The sequence below is a fragment of the Diceros bicornis genome, chromosome 18 (assembly GCF_020826845.1).
Source record: "Diceros bicornis minor isolate mBicDic1 chromosome 18, mDicBic1.mat.cur, whole genome shotgun sequence".
NCBI classification, from domain to species: Eukaryota; Metazoa; Chordata; class Mammalia; order Perissodactyla; family Rhinocerotidae; genus Diceros; species Diceros bicornis.
Window position 1 is genome coordinate 2,356,290 of NC_080757.1, and position 23,434 is coordinate 2,379,723.

The following is a 23,434-nucleotide window of genomic DNA, read 5'->3' on the forward strand; positions in this document are numbered from 1 at the left end:
TCAGTAACAGCCAGATGGAAGAGATGCACAGGGCAAGGTGTGGGGAAAGAGCTTCCCCGCTCGCTGGGCATGCCACTCTCCCTGAATCTCCACGTGTGCGCCAACCTGGAAGCTCTCTGAACCGTATCCTTTTGGGGTTCTTATGGAGGCTTCATTTCGTAAGCATGATTGATTAAGTCATTGGCCATTGGTGATTGAACTCAACCCCCAGCCCCTCTCCCCTCCCCGCAGGTCAGGGGGTGGGACTGAAATTTCCAACCCTCTGATCACGTAGTTGGTTCCCCTGGCAACCAGCCCCCATCCTTAGGTGACCTAGGGGCTTTCCAAAAGCCACCTCATTAACGTAACAAGAGATGCTGTTGTCACTGTCATCACTTAGGAAATTCCAAGAGTTTAGGGGCTCTGTGCCAAAAATGGGGACAAAGACCAAATATATATTTCTTATGATAAATCATAATATCACACTAGACAGATGATGGATGGGGTCTCACTAGATCACGCCTCCCTCCTTCAAGGGTGAGCAAGTTGGGGGATAAATACTATGGGAGCTGAACCCTGACCTCTGAAAATGATCTACAGCGGGATCCAGAAGAAATGAACTTTGTGGGAAAGGAACAAAATGCCACAAAAGGAGGCCAAGCTGAGATGGGGAGAAAAAACAGAGTGAGATGAAAAGGGAGATTAATGAGGAAAATAAGAATTGCAAGGATATGAACTGCGGGCTGATTCTGAGACCTTACTGGAAGCAGCGGGAGTGGAGTTGACGCTGCAGCACGTGAGATCAGCAAAGGAGACTCTCTGCAAGGGTGTGCTATGGAAAGACCGTGAAAAAGATAAATTCAGAAGGCACTCAGAGCCAGCGTCGGTTTCCTGATGAAGAGACAGGCTGTATAAAGGTCCGTGTTTGTAGAGGAAAAGACCCCAACACTGAAGATCAATTCAAAGAAAACATGCACAACTGGACACACAGTGACAGAAATTTTTAATAACCAAGTGTGATGGGGCAGAAAAACATGGCCAGATGCACATACCCCCTTCTTTTGCTCCCTCCTGTCTCAGGAAGGTGTGTGTATTTGCCTGCCTGGTGCTGAGAGGGTTTGCGGGATAGAGATTAGAAATTGAGAGACAGTTGGGGTCATGGGAGAGATACAGCGAAGGGATTTTAGGAGTTTTGGGGAGTGTCATGAAGGGATGCCCTTTTGGTGACTTTGAGAGATTGTCATAAAGATATTAACTGCTTCTTAGGCTACTCTGTATGTTGAACTAATGGTCCTGGGAAGGGGACTGCCCAGAAGAGGCAGCTAGAGCTTAGTGACAAAGACAATCCTATGGACGCCTGGGCACAAAAAGCGGCAGAAGACAAACACCAGGCAGCCTCAGTGCTGTCTGCGGGGCTGAGTACCGAAGGCCAGCCGAGGAACGAGTAACACTGTGGCATTTGGAAGGGCCTTGCTCTCCAGCTAGGTTGTGTTCAGGTGCGACTTCAGCATAAAGGATTTTTCAGATAGGCAAGAGAGCTGAGAAAATAAACCACTCGTGTATTCCTTCTGAGGGGAAAGCTCGTTCTGGGTGAAGTTCTCCAGCACAGCAAGAGCACCAAGTACAAGTGTGTGTCTAGTCAGGAGGAAGGCCTGAGGGGTGGCAGACAGCATGCCAGCTCAGTCCCAGTGACTTGCAAATCTGTGTCCAAACCTGAATGCAAAAACAATGAGAGCAGTAACCTGGATCTAAAAATCTCCAGTTAGACCAACAAAGGCCAAGAAGGGGAGGAGCTGGCAGGCAGACAAGTGTCAGAATCCCCTGCTGACCCTTCACCCCAGCCACTGTCTAGGTCGGGGTTTGTCCCCTCAGAGTCGGTCCTGGGTCCACAATGTGCCAGCTCGCGAGTCTGGAGCCAGCCCCTTGGATTGAATGCTGCTCTTTCTCCCAGACACGGGGGCCAGCTTCCCTCTCCTGGACCCCTCAGCACCACCACACAAAGCCACACCTGCATAGTGGGGGGGCCTCACTGAGGGGTCAGGTAATGGAAGAGAAGAGAGAGAAGGCTAGCTGTGTGTCCAGTAGGAGTTCTCCAGGACCCAAAGGGAAGGCCTTGGGAAGATAAACCTTTCCCAGCAGCTCCCCAGCTCTAACCTGTTTCCCTACCCTCAGTTTGGCCCCTTTCTCTCAGAGTACCCCATTCTTCTAACCCTGAGGTTCTCAAACTTCTTTTGGTGTCAGGATTCCTTTATACTCTTTTTTTATCTTTTGTGTGTGTGTGTGAGGAAGATCAGCCCTAAGCTAACATCCAATGCCAATCCTCCTCTTTTTTTTGCTGCGGAAGATGGGCCCTGGGCTAACATCCGTGTCCGTCTTCCTCTACTTAGTGTGGGACGCCGCCACAGCAAGGCTTGACAAGGGGTGCGTCAGTGCACGCCTGGGATTCGAACCTGCGAATCCCGGGCTGCCACAGCGGAGTGCGCACACTTAACTGCTACGCCACCGGGCCGGACCTTATCTTTTTTTGTTAATTGAGATATAATTGACATAGAACATGGTGTAAGTTTAAGGTGTACAACAGGTTGATTTGATATATTTATATTGCAACGTGGTTGCCGTACATGTTAGCGTTAGCTAACACCCCTGTAGTGCTACGTAATTATCATTTCTTGTAGTGGTGGGAATAATTAAGATCCAGTTTCTTAACAAGTTTAATGTTTATAATACAGTTTTGTTGTCTGTAATCACTGTACTGTGTAGTAGATCTCCGGGATTTATTTGTCTTCTAGTTGTAAGTATGTACCCTTAAACATCTCTCCCATTCTCGCACCCCCCAGCCACTGGTAACCACCATTGCAGTCTGTTGTTTTCAAGTTTGGTTCTTTTTAGATTCCACATACAAGAGATATCATCAGTATTTATTTCTCTGTCTGATTTATCTCACTTAGCATAATGTCCTCAGGGTCCATCCATGTTGTTGAAAATGGTGGGATGTCCTTCTCTCTCATGGCTGAATAATATTCCTTTGTATGTATATACTGCATCTTCTTGATCCACTCATCCATTGACAGGCACTTAGGTTGTTTCCTTGTCTTGGCTATTGTAATAATGCGGCAGTGAACACAGAAGTTCAGATTTCTCTTCAATATCCTGTTTTCATTTCCTTTGGATATATACCCAGAAGAGGGATTGCTGGAACGTATGGTAGTTGTATATTTAATTTTTTGAGGAACGTTTATACTCTTTAAAATTATTGAGGGGGCTGGCCCCATGGCTTAGCCGTTAAGTGCGCGTGCTTCACTACTGGCGGCCCGGGTTCGGATCCCGGGCGCGCACCGTCGCACCGCTTGTCCGGCCATGCTGAGGCTGCGTCCCACATACAGCAACTAGAAGGATGTGCAACTACGACATACAACTATCTACTGGGGCTTTGGGGAGAAAAGGGGAAGAAAAAGGAGGAGGATTGGCAATAGATGTTAGCTCAGGGCCTGTCTTCCTCAGCAAAAAGAGGAGGATTGGCATGGATGTTAGCTCAGGGCTGATCTTCCTCACAAAAAAAAATAAAAAAAAATAAAAAATAAATAAAATTATTGAGGACCTCAAAGAGGTTTTCTTTATGTGGGTTATTTCTGACGAATGCTATTTACTGTATTAGAAATAAAAACAAAAATATTTTAAAGATTTATTTGTTCATTTAAAATTAACAGTAAGCTCACATGTAAAATAAATTTTTACAAAAATAACTATATTTTCCAAAAGAAAAAAAACTTTAGTGAGAAGTGTGGTGTTGTTTCACAGTGTTGTGAATCTCTTTAGTGTGTGGCTGGCTTGACAGAAGACAGCTGATTCTTGTACCTGCTGCTGTGTTCGGTCTCGTGATGGGTTGTTTTGGTTGAGGTCTACGAAGAAAATGTAGCATAACGCTGATGTGTCACTGGAAAAGAGGACTTCGCAGAGTCCTTGAAAGGGTCTCAAGGGCCCCCTTCACCCTTTGAGAAATGCTGTTCTCACCTTCCTATGTGAATCTCTACTCACTTTTTTGAAAGCCACACCCCTCACCCCAAGCCCATCATCTTTCTTCCCATCGGAACAAGTCCCCAAACCTAGTTCTTCAAATCAGGTAACATGGGGCCCCCACTTCTTCAAGATGACATGCTGGCCGTTGGCCCCCTTGGTCCCAGGAGAGTGACACTCTCCAAGCCAAGCTGCCCACAGCAGTGACTCAGGCACACCTGCTGATGTCCCTAGGTTTTCTGATGAGGAACCATCCACATACACAGTTCCTAGAGGTGATACCATTTAGACTCATAATGGGAAGCTAGGATTTTCCTCACTGCCTGGTATTTGCAAGGCAGACCAGCCCCTCCAAGGCCAAAGCCGTGGCCAGCGCAGCCTGGAGGAGCCACCTGTGGAATTGATTCTTCCTCTTCCCCTGTATACAGCAGGCCCACCCCCGCTTTGTCCCTTCCTAAGAGCTGGGGCAGAGCAGAGCGTTGGAGGCCCCTGTTGGGTAGCATCAGTAAGGCCGTCAGTGCAAAGTTGTCCCACAGTTATCCCCAATAAACTGGCTTGGAAGTGGGACCATGGCGAGGACGCTAAGGAAGCCGGAGGTGGCCGGAGCTCCTCGGGACATGAGAAGCGTCCTAAAGCAGCATGAGCATTCCGTGCGCCTAGGTGGGGTCCAAGTAAAGAAATAAAGCAATAAAATGTGCAGCAGCCTTTGTCCGGTCCCCATCTGGTTTTCCTTGTTGCAGCTCCTTGGAGCCCTGGCACCTTCGGGAGCCCCACCCCAGCTGGAATTCACAGGGAGGGCGGTGGCCATGACTCACAGTTACCCAGAGCGCAGCAAGCAGGGCCACGTCTGCCTTCCTGGGGAGACCCTCCTCCCCGCCCCCTTCCTTCCTTCCCACCTCTTGCCCCTCCCAAGCAACAACTAAATGAACCCAGACAACAGCAGCCCGGAGAGGTGGAGCCACCGTCAGCAGGCTGGGCACCCAGAGTGAGGGTGAGGGCCAGAGGACTTGGGGGGAGGGAGGCCCTGGGGAAGGACATTTTGCATCTTCCCAGACCTGCCCCAGCCCCCTGGATTAGCAACTAGGGTTTTCTTGGTCCTTCTAGGATGGGATGGCCTCTACTGGCCTGGAAAGGAAGACAGGGCAGGGCTGGTAGGAACACAAGACATGAAGCAATCATCCAGTCCAGGGTCTTCAAGCTTTTTTTTTTGGCAACAGAACTACTTTTTTTTGACTGAAGGGCGGCCAGCAGAGCTGCTCTGCTGAGAGCTGGGCCCACAGCCTGGCTGACTCTCTGGCCTCACTCTTGTCACCATCAGCCCCCAGATCCTGGAACACAGTTTGGTGTAACTACTAATGCGGTTCATCTGCCCATTTCACAGATGGGGAAACAGACCCCAAGACAGAAGTCTCTTGCCCACAGACTTAAAGTGAGTTGGGGGTTGGGTAGAGCCTAGAATCCAGTGCTTTCTCCAAGGGGCATTCAGGGACAGGGAGCAGGGGCGGCTGTAAGAGGAGACCACTAGGCACGTGTCGTGGGGCAGGGGTCCACACTGAGGAGAGTGGTACCCAGGGCGAAGTGGAGGAGGGAGGAGGCTGGCGTTAAGTCGACACCCCACAGAGGGGCAGCCCAGCCTGCACGACAGACAAGAAAGTAAATAAATCCATCTCTGTCCTCCTCCAGTGGCCACAAATCTGGCCTCTGACGTTGGGAATAACCACCCCTCCATCTCCACTCCTGGACTCTGCCTTCTGCCCCACCTCCCTGCCCCCGGGCAGGGGAGCCCCAGGGCAGGGGAGCCCCGGCCCTTTGACACATGGGCCTTCTGAGACCCTAGAACGTGAGCCCTTGACTGCCCACTTCCTACATGCCCAGCCTCCTCCTGCCCCAGGGAGGGCAGAGCTGTGGTTTTGCACATTATTGGGTGATAATTAGTGTCTTGAGGTCACGCATGTCTGCATGACCCCGATACACCCTGCTGACCGTGAGGCCAGTGTGGACTGTGCACCAAGCTCCCGTCCTGCCCTGACTCCTGGGTTTTTCTAGAGAGAGAGGTTGTGGTTTTTGTCACGTTCTCAAATGGGCCTTTGGTCCAAAAGAGGTGAAGAAGCACTGATGGGGGGAGGGGCCTTCGGTGGGGGGGCTGCGGAGGAAAGGCAGTGGGGTGGGGGCGCTGTGTTGGTGACTCTCCTCCCTGCCAGAGGCTTTACAGACGTTACCTGGTTTTATTTCTCTCACCTACCTGTGATGTAGGGTGCCTGCCCCCATTGTACGGATGGAGAAACTGAGACTCAGTGACATTAGGTGGCTTGCCCAGGACGCAGCCTGGCTGAGGGATTGAACAAGCCAGGGCAGGGACAGAGGTCCAAGGCGGTGTTGCACTTGGTTCCCCTAGGCCCTCAGCTCCAGAATGTAGCAGGCAGCACTTCAGAAGCCCCCCTTCCCCTGCATCCACACCAGACCTTGAGCCCCCGGACCTAGGGCCCCAGTAGATTATTCCAGCAGCCAGAGAGCCTGGCGCAGGGCATGGCAGCTTGCCTCTGAGGTTCATTCCTGCCGAGTGGAAAACAAAGCCCCCAAGACTGGCACCTTGGTGTCCTCGATGAAGCTTGAAACCCATTCCTTTCTAACAAGGAGGAGGGAGCAAAGTGCCCCTAACAGTCGCCGCAGGTAGGACCCGGCTGGAGCATGGGCTCAGTGAGTTTCCCTGTAGGGCAGGGGCATGGTGTCCTGGCCCCTCCAGATCCATCCAGCAAAGACCCTTTCTTTTCTCTGCTCTTAGAAATGTCAGCCACGAGGGCCGGCCCAGTGGCGCAGCAGTTAACTTCACGTGTTCTGCTTCAGTGGCCCGGGGTTCGCTGGTTCAGATCCTGGGCACGGACTGACTCACCACTCATCAAGCCACGCTGAGGTGGTGTCCCACATAGAAGAGCTAAAGGGGCCTACAACTAGGATATACAACTATGTACTGAGGACTTTGGGGAGAAAAAAGAAGAGGAAGTTTGGCAACAGATGTTAGCTCAGGGCCAATCTTCCTCAAAAAAAATAAAAACTAAAAAAAAAAAAGAAGGAAATGAAGGTACCTAAAAAAGAAAAAAGAAATGTCAGGCATCAAACCACAGGGCAGCATCCCTGCCCTCCAGCCTCTCCCCTGCCCTGCTCACCTGCCCTGGTAGAAAAGGCAGACCAGGCCCCAGGCTGAGTCAATGGCCCACCCCTCATTCCTGAAATTCTTTTTTTTTTGAACATCTTTATTACATGTGATTTTTTTCTTCCAGTGTTATTGAGATACTGTATAAGTTTAAGTGTACAGCATAATGACCTAACTTACATCTATTGCAAGATGATTAACACAATAAGTTTAGTTAACATCCATCACCTCATATAAAAATGTTTTTTCCTTGTGATGAGAAATTTTAGGATATACTCTCTTAGCAACTTTCAAATATACCATACAGCAGTGTTCACTATAGTCATCAGTTGTACATTCCATTCCTGAAATTCTGACAGTTAAAGAAGTCAACCGTTCTGGGCCTTAGTTTCTTCATCTGTAAATTGGGAATAATGATGCCCAGCCTACTTGCCTTATAGGGATTTCTAAGAATCACATGAGGAAGGCCTTTAGAAAAGCTCAGGATATCCCACCGAAATGACAGAGAGCAAACCCCTGCTAGGATGCACCTGTCACCCACACATTTCCTGTCCCCAAGTCACTGGACCCTGGCAACCCAGTCTGGGAGCCTTCCTCTCTGGGCTGTGCTGGGGCAGCAAAAATGGGTGGTGCCTGCTTTCCTTGCCTACCCTCAGTGCCCCTTTGGCCCTCATGGTGGGGTGGGGGCAGTCCCCTGGGATGGGAATGTCGTCATTGCGTGGTCTGTGCAAGGCATCACACTAGGAGCAGGAAGCACAGCCCCCACCCAAGGACTACAGAAACTGGGCAGAGGGGTTTGAGAAAAGACAGAAGGTATAGCCACGCTCTTTCACATATAGAGAGTATGAAGTTGAGTCCAACACTAGAGTAGAAAACCATGGTTCTTTACTTCTCTAAAGCAATTAACTTCATTTCCAGCTCCCACCAGCTTGGCTGGTGGGACATTCAAGCTTAGTCGTGTTTGGGGGGCCTGCCCTTTCCCTGGTCTTGTGCGAGAATCTTGGGATCTTACACAGAACATTTGGAGCAGGGCCCTTGGGTCCTAATCCGCACTGGGCACTGCTCTTGGCCAAGCCCATGGGGTCCCTTGCTGGTGGGCAGGGGTCTCTGCAGAGGCTCCTAGCTGGGGCTGTCAGTGTGTGGTGCCCCCAAACCCCTGACCCTCGTCAGGCTTGGGGAACCTCTGCCCCAGCCTCACCCAGAGCCCCTTGCCTCCATGCTCACTCGCCTGCTGTTAGGAGGACCCCACTTGATATCGTTCCTTAGGGAGCCCTGGTGGGGTTTTCTTCTGGGTGCCTGGCAACTTCTCCTTTCAGCCCCACAACTCGGAAACCCCCCAAGGCAAAGGAACACCAAGGTTGGGTCATCTATAGAAGGAGCAGTAAAAATGTCCTCAGAAGCAATAAGAAAACAAATAAATATCAATACATGATCACAAGGGAGGGGAATTTTACTATGCATGCCGTTTCCAAATTTTGCCCTGGCTGGAGAAGCAGCTATCAGCACTGTGCCAGCCCCGCTTGGCTTCATCCTCAGGGGATCCAGAGAGGCGATGGTTGGGAGGCTATCCTGGGAGAGGTCCATAAACGGGGAAGGCTGTCTCTACGGGGGCTTGTCCTGGCCCCCTGGGGGAAGTTCTGTAGATGCTTCCTTGCAGGTTGGGAAACCTTTTTGAAGGGGAAGTCCCCTCCCTTACCAGGGCTCTGGGGGAGGCTGAGCTGCCTCTAGGGGGCTGTTCGGGACATATTGGGTGGGACTCAAGGGTAGGGCGGGACCGCCCCTGACCTCTGGGCATCCTTCACTCTTGCAGGACCTAGGCATGGAGTCAACCTCGCTGGATGACGTTCTGTACCGCTACGCCAGCTTCAGGAACCTGGTGGACCCCATCACACACGACCTCATCATCAGCCTGGCCCGCTACATCCATTGCCCCAAGCCGGTAGGGCGGCTGTGGTCTAAGCCAGCCAGGTCCGGGGTGTGAGGCAGGGCCTTTCTGGGCAGAGCAGCTCAGTGCCCAGGAAGGGCTGGAGGATGAGCATCCTCATGCAAGCACTGAGGGGATGGGCCTGAGGTGCCCACCCTGTCCTGAGGCCCAGCATCCATGGCAGAGGCTGCATATGGGCACCATCAGAAGAGATTTTCTTTGGCCCCACGGGGTGGCTTAAACCTGGATTCATTGCCAACATTTAAAAATCAGAATATTTCAAAAAAAAAAATCAGAATATTTCACACAATCCCTCTATTGAAAAATGTGAAGCTCCAGCAACATGAAGCTCTCATTTCTATAGGGCTGGAGCTGAGTAGCCACCCCTATTATGTGGGGCTAGGGCCACCATGTACAGTTGTGTAGGTTGCACCCTGCACAAAGACTTGTAAACACAGAGGTGGCATGGGGTGGGGGGTGAGGGGTGGGAGACAGTTCAAATCCAGCCCTCTCTCTGCCCACCAAGCCATGGGCACTGGTGCAAGACTGTGTCCACCTAGAGGTAGACTTTTTCTCATTTGCACAAAGGTCTCATATAAGTCTAGCAGTGATCCAGCATGGTGCTCTCCAGTTTGCCTCAGTCCCCACCACTCCCAGTTGTCTTTCTCTCTGAGGCTGTGTCATTTTACACCCACCCACTTCACTCAGGTCTACTTCCTGCCTGGCTGCTGGAGCTGAGAAGGAAAAGCTCCAGGGCTCTCCGGGCTCCACAGGCACTGCTCTGCCCCTTCTGGATGGGAGGATCTGCCCCTCTTCTTGCTGGCTCCAGGGTCCAGGCTGGCTTACCCAGAGCTGCCCATGGGGACCTTGGCGGGGAAGGAGAGGGCCAGGGTGGGGCAGCTCCACACTTGAGCTTTTCTCTCTGTTTTGGTGTCTTTACTCCCATTATTCAATTTCCAGCAGCTTCCAAAAGAAGCACTTCTTCTGGCAGGGGCAAGAAGCCAGAGCAGGATGGAGGAGTGAGGGAAGCTTCTGCTCTGAGTAGGATCTAGAATAAGAGGGAGCAGGTGGTTCCCAAGCCCAGCCCTCGCTTGGCGCAGACTTTAACATGGTCGCCCAGGGTGCTGGCCCCGTGCTCTGGGGCTGAGCCTCTGTGCAGGGCTCTCTGGGGCCGAGGCTCTGAGGAGGGTTAGCTGTGGGGGGCTGGGCCAGTCGGGAGCAGGTCGGTGGTGGATGCAGCAGAAGGCGGGGATGCTGGGCTCAAATGTGCGACGGCAAGAAGCCAGTGATGAGGGTCGGTGGCCTGGGACCCTCAAGGCATGGGGAAGAGGAGCCAGTGTCAGGAGCCACAGAAACCGGCTGGAGCTGGACCCACCGTGGCTTCTCATTCAGCTGACACCTGGCTCAGCCTGGGCAAGCTGAGAGCAAGCCCTGCAGGTGTCAGACCCCGCCTTCCCTAGGGCGTGAATTGAGTCGCCCCAGGTGAGAGGGGTGATAGAGTACAGGGCACTCAAAGCAGCGAGAACATTTTATGCCCAATTTAGTGTCAATTTAGTGTCGAGGAAGACGAAGTTCGGGTAATGAAGTGATCTGAGAAAAGTCACATCCCAGGCCAGAAGCCCGGGTGTGGTTTGGGCCCCAGTGCTGCACAGGGTGCAGGCCAGTGCTCAGGGGCTAGCTCTGGGCCATCAGTGCTCACGTGGGGTTCGCAGGGCTGCGCAGGCTGGGGGTGGGGGGCCTGTGTGCGAGCAGCTCGAGCACCCGCCTCCCTCCCCACAGGAAGGGCCTGCAGGGGGTTACCTGCCCATGTCGGACCCCAGGAGACAGGACAGGGCCAAGAAGGAGAGGAGGGCCAAGGGACCCTGCCCTGCGATCCATCCTTTCCGTCTGGGTGGGGACCAGAGGGCCATACGTGGGTTGTCTCAGCTCAGGCTGCTGTAACAAATCACCACAGATGTGGTGGCTTATAAACAACAGAAATTTATTTCTCACAGTTCTGGAAGCTGGAAGTCCGAGAGCAGGGTGCCAGCGTGGTTGGGCTCTGGTGAGAGCCCTCCTCCTGGTTTGCAGATGGCCGCCTTCTCACTGTGGCCTCACATGGCAGAAGGAAAGAGAGCTGGCTCTCTGGCCTCTTGTGAACCCTCATGACCTCATCTAATCCTAATCACCTCCCAAAGGCCCCACCTCCTGACACCATCACATTGAGATTGAGGTTCAACATATGAATCTGGGGAGACATTCAGTCCATTGCACAGTGTAACCTTTCTCAGGTCACTTAATTAGCCGAATTTCAGGGGCCAGCCCTGTGGCTTAGCGGTTAAGTGTGCTCGCTACACTACTGGCAGCCGGGGTTCGGATCCCGGGTGCACACCGACGCACCGCTTCTCCGGCCATGCTGAGGCCGCGTCCCACATACAGCAACTAGCAGGATGTGCAACTATAACATACAACTGTCTACTGGAGCTTTGGGGAGAAAAAGGGAAAACAATAAAAGGAGGAGGATTGGCAATAGATGTTAGCTCAGGGCTGATCTTCCTCACCAAAAAAAAAAAAAAAAATAGCTGAACTTCATTTTCCTCAGCTCTAAAGTGAACATAACAATACTCTCTCCTGTAGAGCTGCTTTGAAAGTTCAGTGAGATGATTTACGAGAAGCACTGGTGTGTGCCTGTCACAGCTGAGTGCCCTATGCGCAGAGGCAAAGGTGGAACTAATCAGTGAGCACCAGCCACGTGCCACGCAGGTGCTCAGACCTAGCAGGTCAGCTGTGGGACACGGAGGAAAGGAAGACACAGCCCCGGGCCTCGGGCCCCGGACCCTGTGGGCTCAGAGTTTTGGACCATAATGGGCTGGCCTCCGACCCAGATTTCCAGAGCCAGCCAGAGTATGGTCAGCCGTGCTGGAGGCCCAGGGGCCTGGCCTGTCCTCTACCCATACCCAAGGCCATGTGGCAGGAGAGGCCCTTTTGAAGGACTCTCTCAGCTGTGGCTGAGGCTGTAGTCGGAGGTCCTGGCTATGGGGTCCCCAAGCTGGTGATAGGGGCAGGCCCTGCACCCACCCCAGCAACCTTAGCTGGCTCAGGGCTGGCCAAGACGTCTGCTCTTAGCTCTTTCATCTGAGAATTTCAGACCAGCCCAAGTGTGGGCCTAGACGTCATAGACAGAGATGTCAAGACCATCAGCTATGTAGGGGGATGAGGGGGTCTCCCTCAGCTTGAGATGGGGTGAAGGAAATGACCCTCTCTGGTCCAATCTCAGGGTGAAGTATCCACAAGACAGATAACCTTCCCACTGCTACGATGACCACCTCGAATGAATCCCATCTATTTTTTCAACCTACCAAACACCAAAAACCCTCTCCTGTGTCCCAGCAGAGTGTGGGCCAAGGCCCTAGAAAGAGGTGGGTCTGTGCCTGCCCCAAGAAGGAGGGACAGGCCCATGACTGTGTATTGATGAACCCCAAATCTATATCTGCAGCCTGGCTTCAAATTCTAAAGTCACCCACCTCTGGGACATTTCCACCCGAGTGTCCCTCAACTCACCACCCCTCCCCTACCCAAAACTCATTCCACTTTTAGCACCCATCATCTGTCAGGAAACTTTAGAGACTCTTTCCTTCCCTGCACCCCAGCCCCACCCCAGCACATCCATTCCATCATGTCTACAGTCAGGTTCCCCACAAGCAGACACTAAAATGAGGGTGTGCGTACAGTGATTGTTGAGGAAGTCTCCCGGGGAAACCAGGTGAGCTCGGGCGCGGTCCTGCGGAGGGCGGGCAGCTTCCACGTGGTCCCTGGGGTACTCTGTGTAAGCTTCTCCACAGGGTTGTCTCCACCCGAGGCGGAAGGGCTAGGCTTGGCAACTCCTGCTCTGGTCAAAATGGAGGCAGCCCAGGGGATGAATTCCCAGCAGTTCTGTCTCCCTGAGCTTGCCTGAGGGAGGCTGCTGCAAAGCAGAACTGGTGCCAGCTCTCCAGGCAGAAGCACATCGCAGAAGAGAGGTGCACAAAATTGGGAAAAGGGGATCCAAGGGGATTCGGATGGAGCACCGCGGGACAGTCAGCAAGTCCTGACAATCCTAGCTCCCTAATGTGTCCAGGCCATCTCCACGGCCTTCCTAGTTCCAGCCACATCCTCCTCCTCCAGGGCTACTAACTGGACTCTGGGCCTCCCCTCCTGCCTCCCTGCCCTCTATACTCTGGGAGCAGCCAGAGAGCAATCTGCAAAGGTAAATTGGATCATTTGTGTACCTCGCTGGAAAACCTTCCACGTGGTGTTGAGTTGTAGTTTAAAACCTAAACTCCTTCTCTGGCCCTGCCTGAATCTCCCATCTCATCTTATCATCTCATCTCTCCCACTCTCCACACTGCTCGCTCCCCCTCCAGCCACGTGGGCCTCCTCTCTGTTCCCAGAGCATCCAGATCCTCTCCTACCTTAGGGACTTTGCTACCTCCTCTGTTTGAGCTTCCCTCTCCTCCTTTCAGACTCAGCTGAAAGGTCACCTCTCAGAGGCCTTTGACCACGGAGGTCTCCGGATCAGCCTCTGTCTCACGCCCTGTTTATTTCTTCATTTATTTCTTCATTTCACTCCCTGGTCTCTGAAATTATCTTGCTTATTTATTTGTTGGCTAACTTACGGTCTGCTTTCCCCACTAGAATATAAACTCCAAAGGCGCAAAAGATGGCGTCTGTCTTGTTCACGGTTATGTCCTGCACCAGGCAGGGGAAGCAGGCGACCCTTTCCATTGTGAATTTTTAAGAGAGTTTAATAAGGGACTATTTCTAGGGTTGTGGGCAAGATTAAGGAAATGAACAGGGGACGTTGAGACACCCAGAGACTAGCAGCAGCAGGAAGTTGTTACTACAGAAGGGGCTCCGGGCGGAAGCTGTGTTGCTGGAGCCGGGATGAGAATGCCTCTTCCAGAACTGTGTTGTATTTTCTATTGCTGCATAACAAATTACCCCAAGCCTTAGTGGCTTAAAACAACAGACATTTATCTTTGTACAGTCTCTGTAGATCAGGAATTCTGGAGCAGCTTAGCTAAGTAGTTCTAGCTTACGGTCTCAAGACACTGGCCGAGGCTGCAAGTATCTGCAGGCTTGACAGAGGTTGGCAGGCCCACCTCCAGGATGCCACATCCATGGTTGTTGGCAGGAGGCCTCAGTTTCTTGCCATGTGCGCCTGTCCATAGGACTCACATCATAGCAGGTGGCTTATCCCAGAGCGGGCGCTCCAAGAGAGAGCAAGGCAGAAGCCACAATATCTTTTATGACCTAGCCTCAGAAGTCACACACCATCGCTGCTGCCATATTCTATTGATGGCCCAGATCAGCCCTGACACATTGTGGAGGGAGACTACACAAGGGCACAATACCAGGCGGCCAGGGTCAGTGGGGGCCGTCTTGGAGGGTGGCTCCCCCACATGCTGAAGCAGAGAAAGAATGAGAAGAATAAACCCCTCACCCCTTCTCTGCTTCTGCCCTCTGATCTCGTTCCAATTGCTCCCATTAGCTGAACCCACCTGGAAGCCAGTGGCAAGAGGGCTGGGAGATGCTGTCTGTAGAGCTCAGCCTTCCAAGCACAGAGAAGAGCAGAGAATGAACTAGCAGAGAGGGAGTAAATGGAAAACCCAGCACACAGTCGCAGTATCTGGAGCAGCGTCCTGCTGGTAGTAGGCAGGGCAGTCAATATTTGATGAATGAATGAATTTACGAACTAGGGAAGCCTTTGGGTGCAGAGCAGTGGAGGGCTATGCCTGCTTGGGTCCTGGGGGCAGCATACAAAGGTGCCTGGGGAAGTGAAGGTGGCAGGTGGGCGTCACCATCTGACAGTTGAGAGATGGAGCAGTGTGTGGGGTGGGGGTGGTGCTGAGACCCCCTCCTAGAGGGGCCTGCAGGTCTGCCTCAAGCGCCTTCCCTGACAGGTCAGTGTGAGTCCCTCAAACAGATTCTTCTCCAGGGCCTGCGGTCAGCAGCACAGGGCGGTCTGGAGGCTGCTGCTTGGACCCGCGCTCTGCCCTGCGGTGCCGAGTCACCCCGACTTGCGCCATGCGTCCCTCCCTCCTTCTTCCTTTTCCACGGTGGGAGGAAGAGCTGCAGAAAGTTGATTCCACAAACTGCCTTTGAGCCTCTGGTGTGGGTTAGGACTCTGGTGCAGGTAACAGAAGCCCACTGGGGCTGCCTCAAGCCAGGAAGAGCATTTATCCTTCGGATACTGAAGGGTCTTGTGGGGACCAAAGGAAGCCCAGCTTGAGGCGCTAGAACCGCAGGGAGACACAGTGCAGGCATCTCTCCCTGTCTGCTCTCTGCTCCCCTCGCTTCACTCTCCATTCCCTTTCCCACACCACAGGGCAGTTTACTTGTCATGGTTCATCCTTGGGAGGAGTTGGGGGTGTGTCTCCGTCTCAGGTTGGGAGTCCCAGGAAAGGGCTGATTGGCTGCGCTCTGCGGGTGCCCGTGGGGTCTGGTTACACAAAAGGACTGCTGGGCCACACCACTTGGAGAAGAAAGTTCCCAGAGGAGAGGGGCCAGCGGACCATCCGAGCGCTGGGTGCAGGGCCCACGTAACATCCGGTGCCTGTCGTCGAAGCCCTGGCCAAAGGGCACTTGGCTGCTCTGTACCTGGGAGGCAGCTGTTTTTCTACTCTGAAACCGCACAGAAACGGCACTTGCTCCTCCTTTCCCCACCTTCTCTTACTCCTCCCCGTCTGGGCCAGTCCTGCTTAGCCCTGGTCTCTGCAGGAGGAAGGTCTGGGGGGCTTCAGAAAGTGATGGAGTTGGGAAAAAATTAGATGGGCTTGCTTAAGGCTGTTCTGGTTGCAAAGGACAGAAACACCTTGAACTAACCTAAGTGAAAGCTTTGTCACCAGGAGGGCGGAGCAGAGCACAAGGCGGGATGGCAGGTCAGGAGTGCCAGCCTCAGAGCCGCACTGAGGTTTGGATCCTGATTCCTTAAGTTGCGTGGCTTGCCAGTCTATTCAGCTTCTTTATGCCTCAGTTCCCTCGTTTGTAAAGTGGGGGTGATAGTAGCGCCTGTCTCCTAGGATTATTGTGGGTTACAGGACTGTGATGAGCTCATGCATGCAACGCACAGGGGCCATGCCTAACGTCCAGGAGATGCTCTGCATGTGAGCTGTTGTTAACTTAGTCCAGACAAGCGGAGGGGGCTCTCACTTCTGGGAGGACGTTAGCTCACGTTTGGTCTCAAGTCAGCTCTGGTAGGTGACCATATCTATTGTCCCTGTTTGGCGGATGAGGAAACAGGCTCAATCCGTCTCCCAGGTGGGGGCCCCAGTGCCTGCTCAGCCTGTGCCTCACCCTGCGCACGGCTGCCCCCTTGCGGCAGTGCCAGCGCACTGCTTTGCTGCCTCTTTTCTTCTTGGTTTCTCCCTTTAAGGCCCAGCTGCCCAGGCCTAGAAGGTGGAGGGAGAGTCCCTGGCCCTGATTTTGGAAACCCTGGGAAGTGGCTGGAGGAGGAGCTGGAGCTGAGGAGCTCAGTTCTCAGCTTTGGAGCAGGTGCTGTGGGAGACTGGCAATGTTCTGTCCCGGGGTGGTCCCAGGAGTGATGGTGGGCAGACCACTGGATCCCACCCTCTGGTCCTTCTTGTCTTTAAAGTGTGTCCACCTTGGCAGCACAGGGGGACCACCGGGGGAGCTTTTAAAAATCCCTGTGCCTGAGCTGCCCACCCCATTGCTGGGGGTGGCCCAGGCAGCGGCATTTTTTAAAGCTCCCCCCACCCCGATTCCTGCATGCAAGAGTCCCAGGTGGACAGCCGCTCTCTATGGGCTGTCACCTCCCATTCTGCCTGTGGCATCCAAAGTTGGCCTTCACCCCAGCCCCACCATGACCGCCCCTCCTTGAGCCTGTGCTGGCCCAGGCCTCTTCACTGGAGTCCACCCTTCTCCTTGGCGCCCATGGCTCCGCTCTCTCCTGCTTCTCTGACTGTGCCTTCTCCACCCCTTCGTGTGCCGTGTGTCCTCCTTCTGCCCCTACGATGTTGCAGCTGTTCCCTTTGCCTTCCTCCTCAGCTCATTCCCCACTCAGGCCAGGGGGTTTAATCAGATGCTGATGAACGTGTCCAGCTCAGACCTGTCTTGAGCCCCAGCCCCATAAATCCAATTGCATCTCCCAGCTGGAGGTCCCACAGGCCCCTCAAATTCCACATGGCCCCAAATGAGCTGGTCGTTCCCTTGTCCTACCTTTCCATCCCCTTCTCCTCTGCAGCCCCTTGCCTTCTGCTCAAGGCAAGCCCAAGGTCCCAGCCCAAAGCCTAGAGCCCTCCTCATCCCCTCCCTGCCCACACCCTCTCCATTCTGTGCACTGTCAGTCGAGTGTGGTGGCCTCCACCTCTTTCAGCCCTGTCCTCAGGCCTGGCCCTGAGTCACCCTCTCTGCCTACAGTCCCCCCTTTCTCCATCTCCCAGTCAGAGGGATGGTCCCAAAATGCAAATGTGATCCTACCGTTCCCCCCCGCCAGCAACTCCCCTGCCACCCCCATGATGGAGCCCCTGCCAACTTCACCACCTGCTTCTCGTCACACACCCCCACCTGACTAGGCTCAGCAAGAAACTAAGTCTAGGAATCAGAATATATCAACTCCAGGTGTTGCAAATGCAATTGCCTGGACTGACACGTGACATTCATTTCTCTCTCGACAGGCTTAGGCAATAGGAAGATGAGTTCGTGGAGAACTAGAGACCAGAGGTTTCGTCTAAACCGATCCTACTCAGTCTCGGGCCTTCCTTTGTCTCCTGGATCCCTGCTCAGATGCTTCATCTCTTTAGTCACTCAACCTCCCTCTTCCTTCCTCCTCTCTCATCTCCCTCCCTCAGTCTCCTTCTCTTGCCTTTCTATCAGCCCTAGCCCCTGACCCTCTGAGCTTCAGTTTCTTCCTCTGTAAAATGGGGGTAAGGAAAGCATTTACTGCTCTAGGGTGTTGTGGGAATTCCATAAAGTCCTAGCATAATGTCGATGTGCAATAATCCAGGTGACAGACAATAGTGACTTGGACCAAAGTGGTGGCTGTGGAGGTGGTGAGGTGGTCAGGCCCTAGATTATCATCTGCTACATGTCTGTAACACCCCCTACACACACCCAAGCCCTTGCACAAGTTGTTTCCTGCTCACTCAGAGATGCCTCGTGTTTCCTTTCTCCATCCAAAAATCACTAACTCATCACCCCGTAAAAGCTCATCTCAGATCCGAGCCTGGGTGGCAGCAATCTTCCTTCTTTACCCTGCCCAAGTTCCGTGTGTCTGTACTGCTCTTATACAGCACAGTATGTATTTAGCGAGCATTCCTGGAGAGCTTACTATGTGCTATGTTTCACAAGTAGTTACTCTTCATCCTCACAAAATGCCTTGTGAGGTTGGTACTGTTATCTCTTCACAGACGAGAGCTGGAGGCAGAGGGATCAAGTAACTTGCTCAAGGTCACACAGAAGGTGACAAAGAGAGGATTTAAATCCACACTCTTTGGCTCCAAGTCCATGCTCTTAACTACTCAACATGCTGCTTCTCCATTAGCAGAGTGGTGGTGATGATGATGATGATGGTGGTGATGATGGTGATGATCAAGCTGGCCTTTACTGAGTGCTCACTCTGTGCCAGACACTGCTGAGCACTGGACGTGGGTTGACGGTTGAACCTCACCACGTCTGCGTCGCTATCCGCGTGTGGCTTTGCATCTGAGCCCTGGCACTTGCTGGCTACTCACTTGCCCAGGGCTCTTGGCCACTCACTCGCCCAGGGCTCAGTGACTGTTGAATTGGCTTCCCTTGGGGTGGAGTTGGAGTCCCTCTAGTCTCTCTCTGCTGCACCCTTTAACCCAGAGTATTAGTTTGCTAGGGCTGCCCTAATGAAATACCACTTAAACAACAGAAATTTATTTCCTCACAGTTCTAGAGGGTGGAAGTCCAAGATCAAGGGTTGGTTTCTTCTGAAGCCTCTCCTTGCTTGTAGATGGCTGTCTTCTGTGTCCTCACATGGTCTTTCCTCTGTACATGTCACTGTCCTATTCTCTTCTCATGAGGACACCAGTCATATTGGATTAGGGCCCACCCCAATGACCTCATTCTACCTTAATTACTCTGTGGAGGCCCTATCTCCGAATACGGTCACATCCTGAGGTATTGGGGATTGGGACTTAAGAATTCTGGGGGGAGGGCCGGCCCCGTGGCGTAGCGGTTAAGTGCGCGTGCTCCACTGCTGGCGGCGTGGGTTCGGATCCCGGGCACACACCGATGCACCACTTGTCAGGCCATGCTGTGGCGGCGTCCCATGTAAAAAAAAAAGTAGAGGAAGATGGGCACAGATGTTAGCCCAGGGCCAGTCTTCCTCAGCAAAAAGAGGAGGATTGGCATGGTTGTTAGCTCAGAGCTGATCTTCCTCCCCCAAAAAAAAAAAAAAGAATTCTGGGGGGACACAATTCAGGCCATAACATCGAGGGTTTCAAACTCAAATGCTTATGGGCCAGACAAGTAACACAGATGAATGAACTGGGCTAGGAAAGACTTTGGCCCTCTCATTATTTTATTTTCCCCCTTTTGACATGGGTAAAAGAGACATGGTAAAAATATTTCACTTTCCCCTTTACTATGTGAAGTACAAGAGCCAGGACATTTGTTCGTGGTGGATCCTCAGCTCCTAGAACAAGTGCCTGGCGCCTAGTAGTGCTCAGTAAATGTTCGTTGAGCGAGTGCATGAGCAGAATGGCCCTGGAGGCTGGGGAGTGGCAGGGACCGTGGTGAATTCTGGCTAAGGGGTCAGCTGACACTCAGCTCCAGTCAATTGTTGTCAGATCGCCTGGCATCAGATTTTTATATGAATTTCATTTTTTCAACCATAGCAGCTAATTCACAGAAACTAAAACCATTGTGCAGATCAGTTTGCAGCCACTGCTCATTTTTTCAACCATAGCAGCTAATTCACAGAAACTAAAACCATTGTGCAGATCAGTTTGCAGCCACTGCTCTCTAAGGGCACCCAGCTTGAGCCAGCAGAGCAGGCCTCCCCCGGCTCTGCCTGGGGTGCATGCTCTTCCCGTGGAGACAGGAAGCTGGAGGTGGGGGCCTGGGCTCCCCTGCCTGCTCCAGAGACTCAGGGCCCGATGCCTGTGGTTGCCTCTACAGGAAGGCGATGCGCTGGGCGCCATGGAGAAGCTGTGCCGGCAGCTGACGTACCACCTCAGTCCCCACTCCCAGTGGAGGCGGCACCGGGGGCTGGTCAAGAGGAAGCCGCAGGCCTGGTGAGTCGCGGTCGCCTGAGGTGGGTCTGCGCTGGCCAGCCCGCCTCCTCCCCCTGCCAGCCTCCTTCTACAAGGGCAGCCCAAAGCAAGTCTGTGCCAGGCTGGGCGTGCAGTGCACAGCACCCCCTCCCAGGGCAGGGGGGGTGAAGGAAAGAGCTGGAACCAGAGGGGGTTGTCTTGGAAGGCTGCCTGAAGGAGGTGAGATGGAAGGAGAATTCAAGGGCTGGGGAAAGCAGCCAGGAGGACATTCCAGGTGAGTGTCAGCCAGGAGAGAAGCTGGAGGCAGGGCCCTGGTCTGAGTTGAGAGCTGGAGAGTGTGGGCCCATTCAGATGGGGTGGGTGGGGAGAGGGTCGTGAGGAGTTTCTAATTCCTGGTGTGCTGAATGTGAGCACTCCCACTGAACCCCCCAGTTCTCCTGAATGTCCCCTAGGGGCACCCAGACCCCTGCTATGTCCCTGGCCCATGCAGCAGTGAGGACCCTCAGGGCCCCCTGAAGATTGGGGGGTGGAGGCACACGGGACACAGAACCTGTGGGCCAAGACAGTACCATAGGAAGCAAGTGGAAGGGAGCCTGGAAGGAAGGCTTTCTGGAGGAGGACGCAGCCCTGCCTTTCTTGCAAATGCCCAGGGGGCTGAGTGGCTTTGTTCTGAAAGACTGGCCCGGTCTCCATGCTGCTGGCGGCGCACCCTTCCAGGTGCTGAGACCGGGGAGGCCCCCCACCCGACAAGAAAGAGCTCTAGGTCCTCCTTCCCTTCCGGACACCCAACCCCCAAAGCCTGGAGAGGAGACGGATCCCAGAAAGACTTTCCTAGGTGGAGGAAGAGTGTGAGGTTCTCACAGCGCTAGCCAAAGAGTGGGGCTCCACCTGCACTGAAGGCAGGGCCCACGTATGGGGACAGAGCAGGACAGGAGGGAAGGGCCCATGGAACCTGGAATGCCAGGAGGAGACTGCAGGAGTTAGTTCTTTAGGATTGAAAAGCTGGAAATTTGAGCTCTGCTGGAATCTAGGGGCCTCCTCTTCTGTCTCCCCAACACACACACACACACAGTCCATTCTTCACTCAGAAGCCTCACCACCTCAGGTAGCTTCCCATTACACGTGAAAGAAATCTAAACAGAACTATATGTGATGGGCCTTCAGCCTGCTCTGGTCTCTCCTCTCCCACTTTCCCTCGCCTAGCCACACAGCCTTCCTGCTGGTTCACAGACACACCAAGCTCTTTCCAGCCTGAGGGCCTTTGCACTTGCCCCCTGCTCTGCTGGAACTTTTACCAAACTTTTCTGATGGCCTGCTTTTTCTTCCAGTGCCAGCTCAAATGTTATGTCCTCACAGAAGCCTTCCCTGAGTAGCTATGCCCTCCAAGCTCCTCTCTCACTTCACTCTCACACTTGTTTGCTATCTCCCCTCTGGTAGAATGAAAACAGGGATCTTGTCCATCTTCACCACTGTGACCCCAGTGCCTAGGACAGCGCCTGGCACACAGCAGGAGCTTAACACACACTGTTCAAGGATTGAACAAGGTAGGGGACATTGCTCTTGCCATTTGACTGGCCATGATCATGCAGCTGGTTAAATGGCGGGTCTGGGCCGGCCCCGTGGCTTAGCGGTTAAGTGCGTGCGCTCCGCTGCTGGCGGCCCAGGTTTGGATCCCGAGATCACACCGACGCGCCGCTTCTTTGGCCATGCTGGTGCCGCGTCCCACATACAGCAACTAGAAGGATGTGCGGCTATGACGTACAACTATCTACTGGGGCTTTGGGGGGAAAATAAATAAATAAAATCTTTAAAAAAAAAAAAAAAATGGCGGGGCTGAATTCAAACCCTAGGCTCAGGCTGTTAACCACCATACTACCTATTTCCAGGTGTAACAAGCCTGCTTTATTAGTGACATTGATAAGAATAACAGCCAACACTTAAATCACACTGAACAAGTGCCAGGCAGTGTTCCAGGCACTTAGATGTCATGCCTTGAGAGCTTTACCTTCAAACTCCTTGGAGTTGCCCCCCCATCAGAGGCGAGATGAGCAACTGTGGGCAGCCTTCCAGCTTCAGGAGATCCCAAGGAGAGGGACTTACCTTGTTTTGCCAAGAGGAAGTCCAAGCTGTGACCTTCAGGTGCTGATGGTTAAGGTAGGCTCTTGGAGCAGGCTGTGAGCCCCCTCTACCTTCCTCTCTCCTTCCAACGACTGGGGCCTCCGGGCTTGCCTGGGGTACCTGGAAATGCAGAGCTGTGGCCCCAGAGCAAGGAGCAGGGGAAGAAAGCAGAGCAAGGGGTGGCAGGTGGCAGGCAGTGGAAGGGGGTGGACAGCACTCAGCCTACAGGAGCCAGCAGCTCCCACGAGACTCGGAGCCCTGGTGCCTCCCCTGCCTGCTGGCCTGCAGGCTCATCTGGTGGCGAAGATGGCCTTGAAAGGGGGACCTCAGAGACCTTGCGCCGCTCGTGGGGAAGCAGTAAGCTCAGCCCAAGTGAGTAATAATGACAGCAGCAACATCGCTCACCTATACAAGGCACTGTTCTAAAGGCTTTGCATTTATTAACTTAGTTCACCTAACAACCCTGTGGTACTCAATCAGCTCCACTTCTCAGGTAAGTCACTGAGCCGCAGAGAGGTTAAGCACTAACTAAAGGTCACATGACTGGGAAGAGAAGGAGTTAAGATGCAAACTCAGGCCTTTGTGGCCCCATGTACCCTTAGTCACTGCAGAAGCACTTGGGCCTTTCCCTTGTGGGTCCTCAGGCTCTGGCCAGCTGGGTCCAGCCAGGCTGAGATGTGAGGTAGGGCCAGGGAACCAGAGGTCTCTGGTTTCTCCCATCCCTGGAGTTGCAAGGCCGAGCAGAGGCCAGCTCTTTGGTGGTGGCCACTGCTGCCTCTGGGGAAAAGGCTTGCCCCACTTTCTTGAATCTTGCTTGTCCTTTCTCCCTTCAGCCTCAAGGCTGTCCTGGCCGGGAGCCCTCCAGACAACACAGTGGACCTGTCAGGCATCCCGCTGACCTCCCGAGACCTGGAGCGGGTGACCAGCTACCTGCAGCGCTGCGGGGAGCAGGTGGATAGCGTGGAGCTGGGCTTCACAGGCCTCACAGACGACATGGTCCTGCAGCTGCTGCCAGCACTCAGCACACTA

The 23,434-nt window shown here is 53.4% G+C and overlaps 1 protein-coding gene across 1 annotated transcript in view; it reads left to right on the forward strand.

Moving 5' to 3' along the window:
• Positions 1-23,434, forward strand: part of LRRC75A (leucine rich repeat containing 75A) — a 45,419-nt gene that overhangs the window by 19,865 nt on the left and 2,120 nt on the right. The window contains 3 exon segments of the mRNA XM_058559590.1: positions 8,955-9,083; positions 20,193-20,308; positions 23,239-23,434. Coding sequence (XP_058415573.1) covers positions 8,955-9,083; positions 20,193-20,308; positions 23,239-23,434 — 441 coding nt within the window.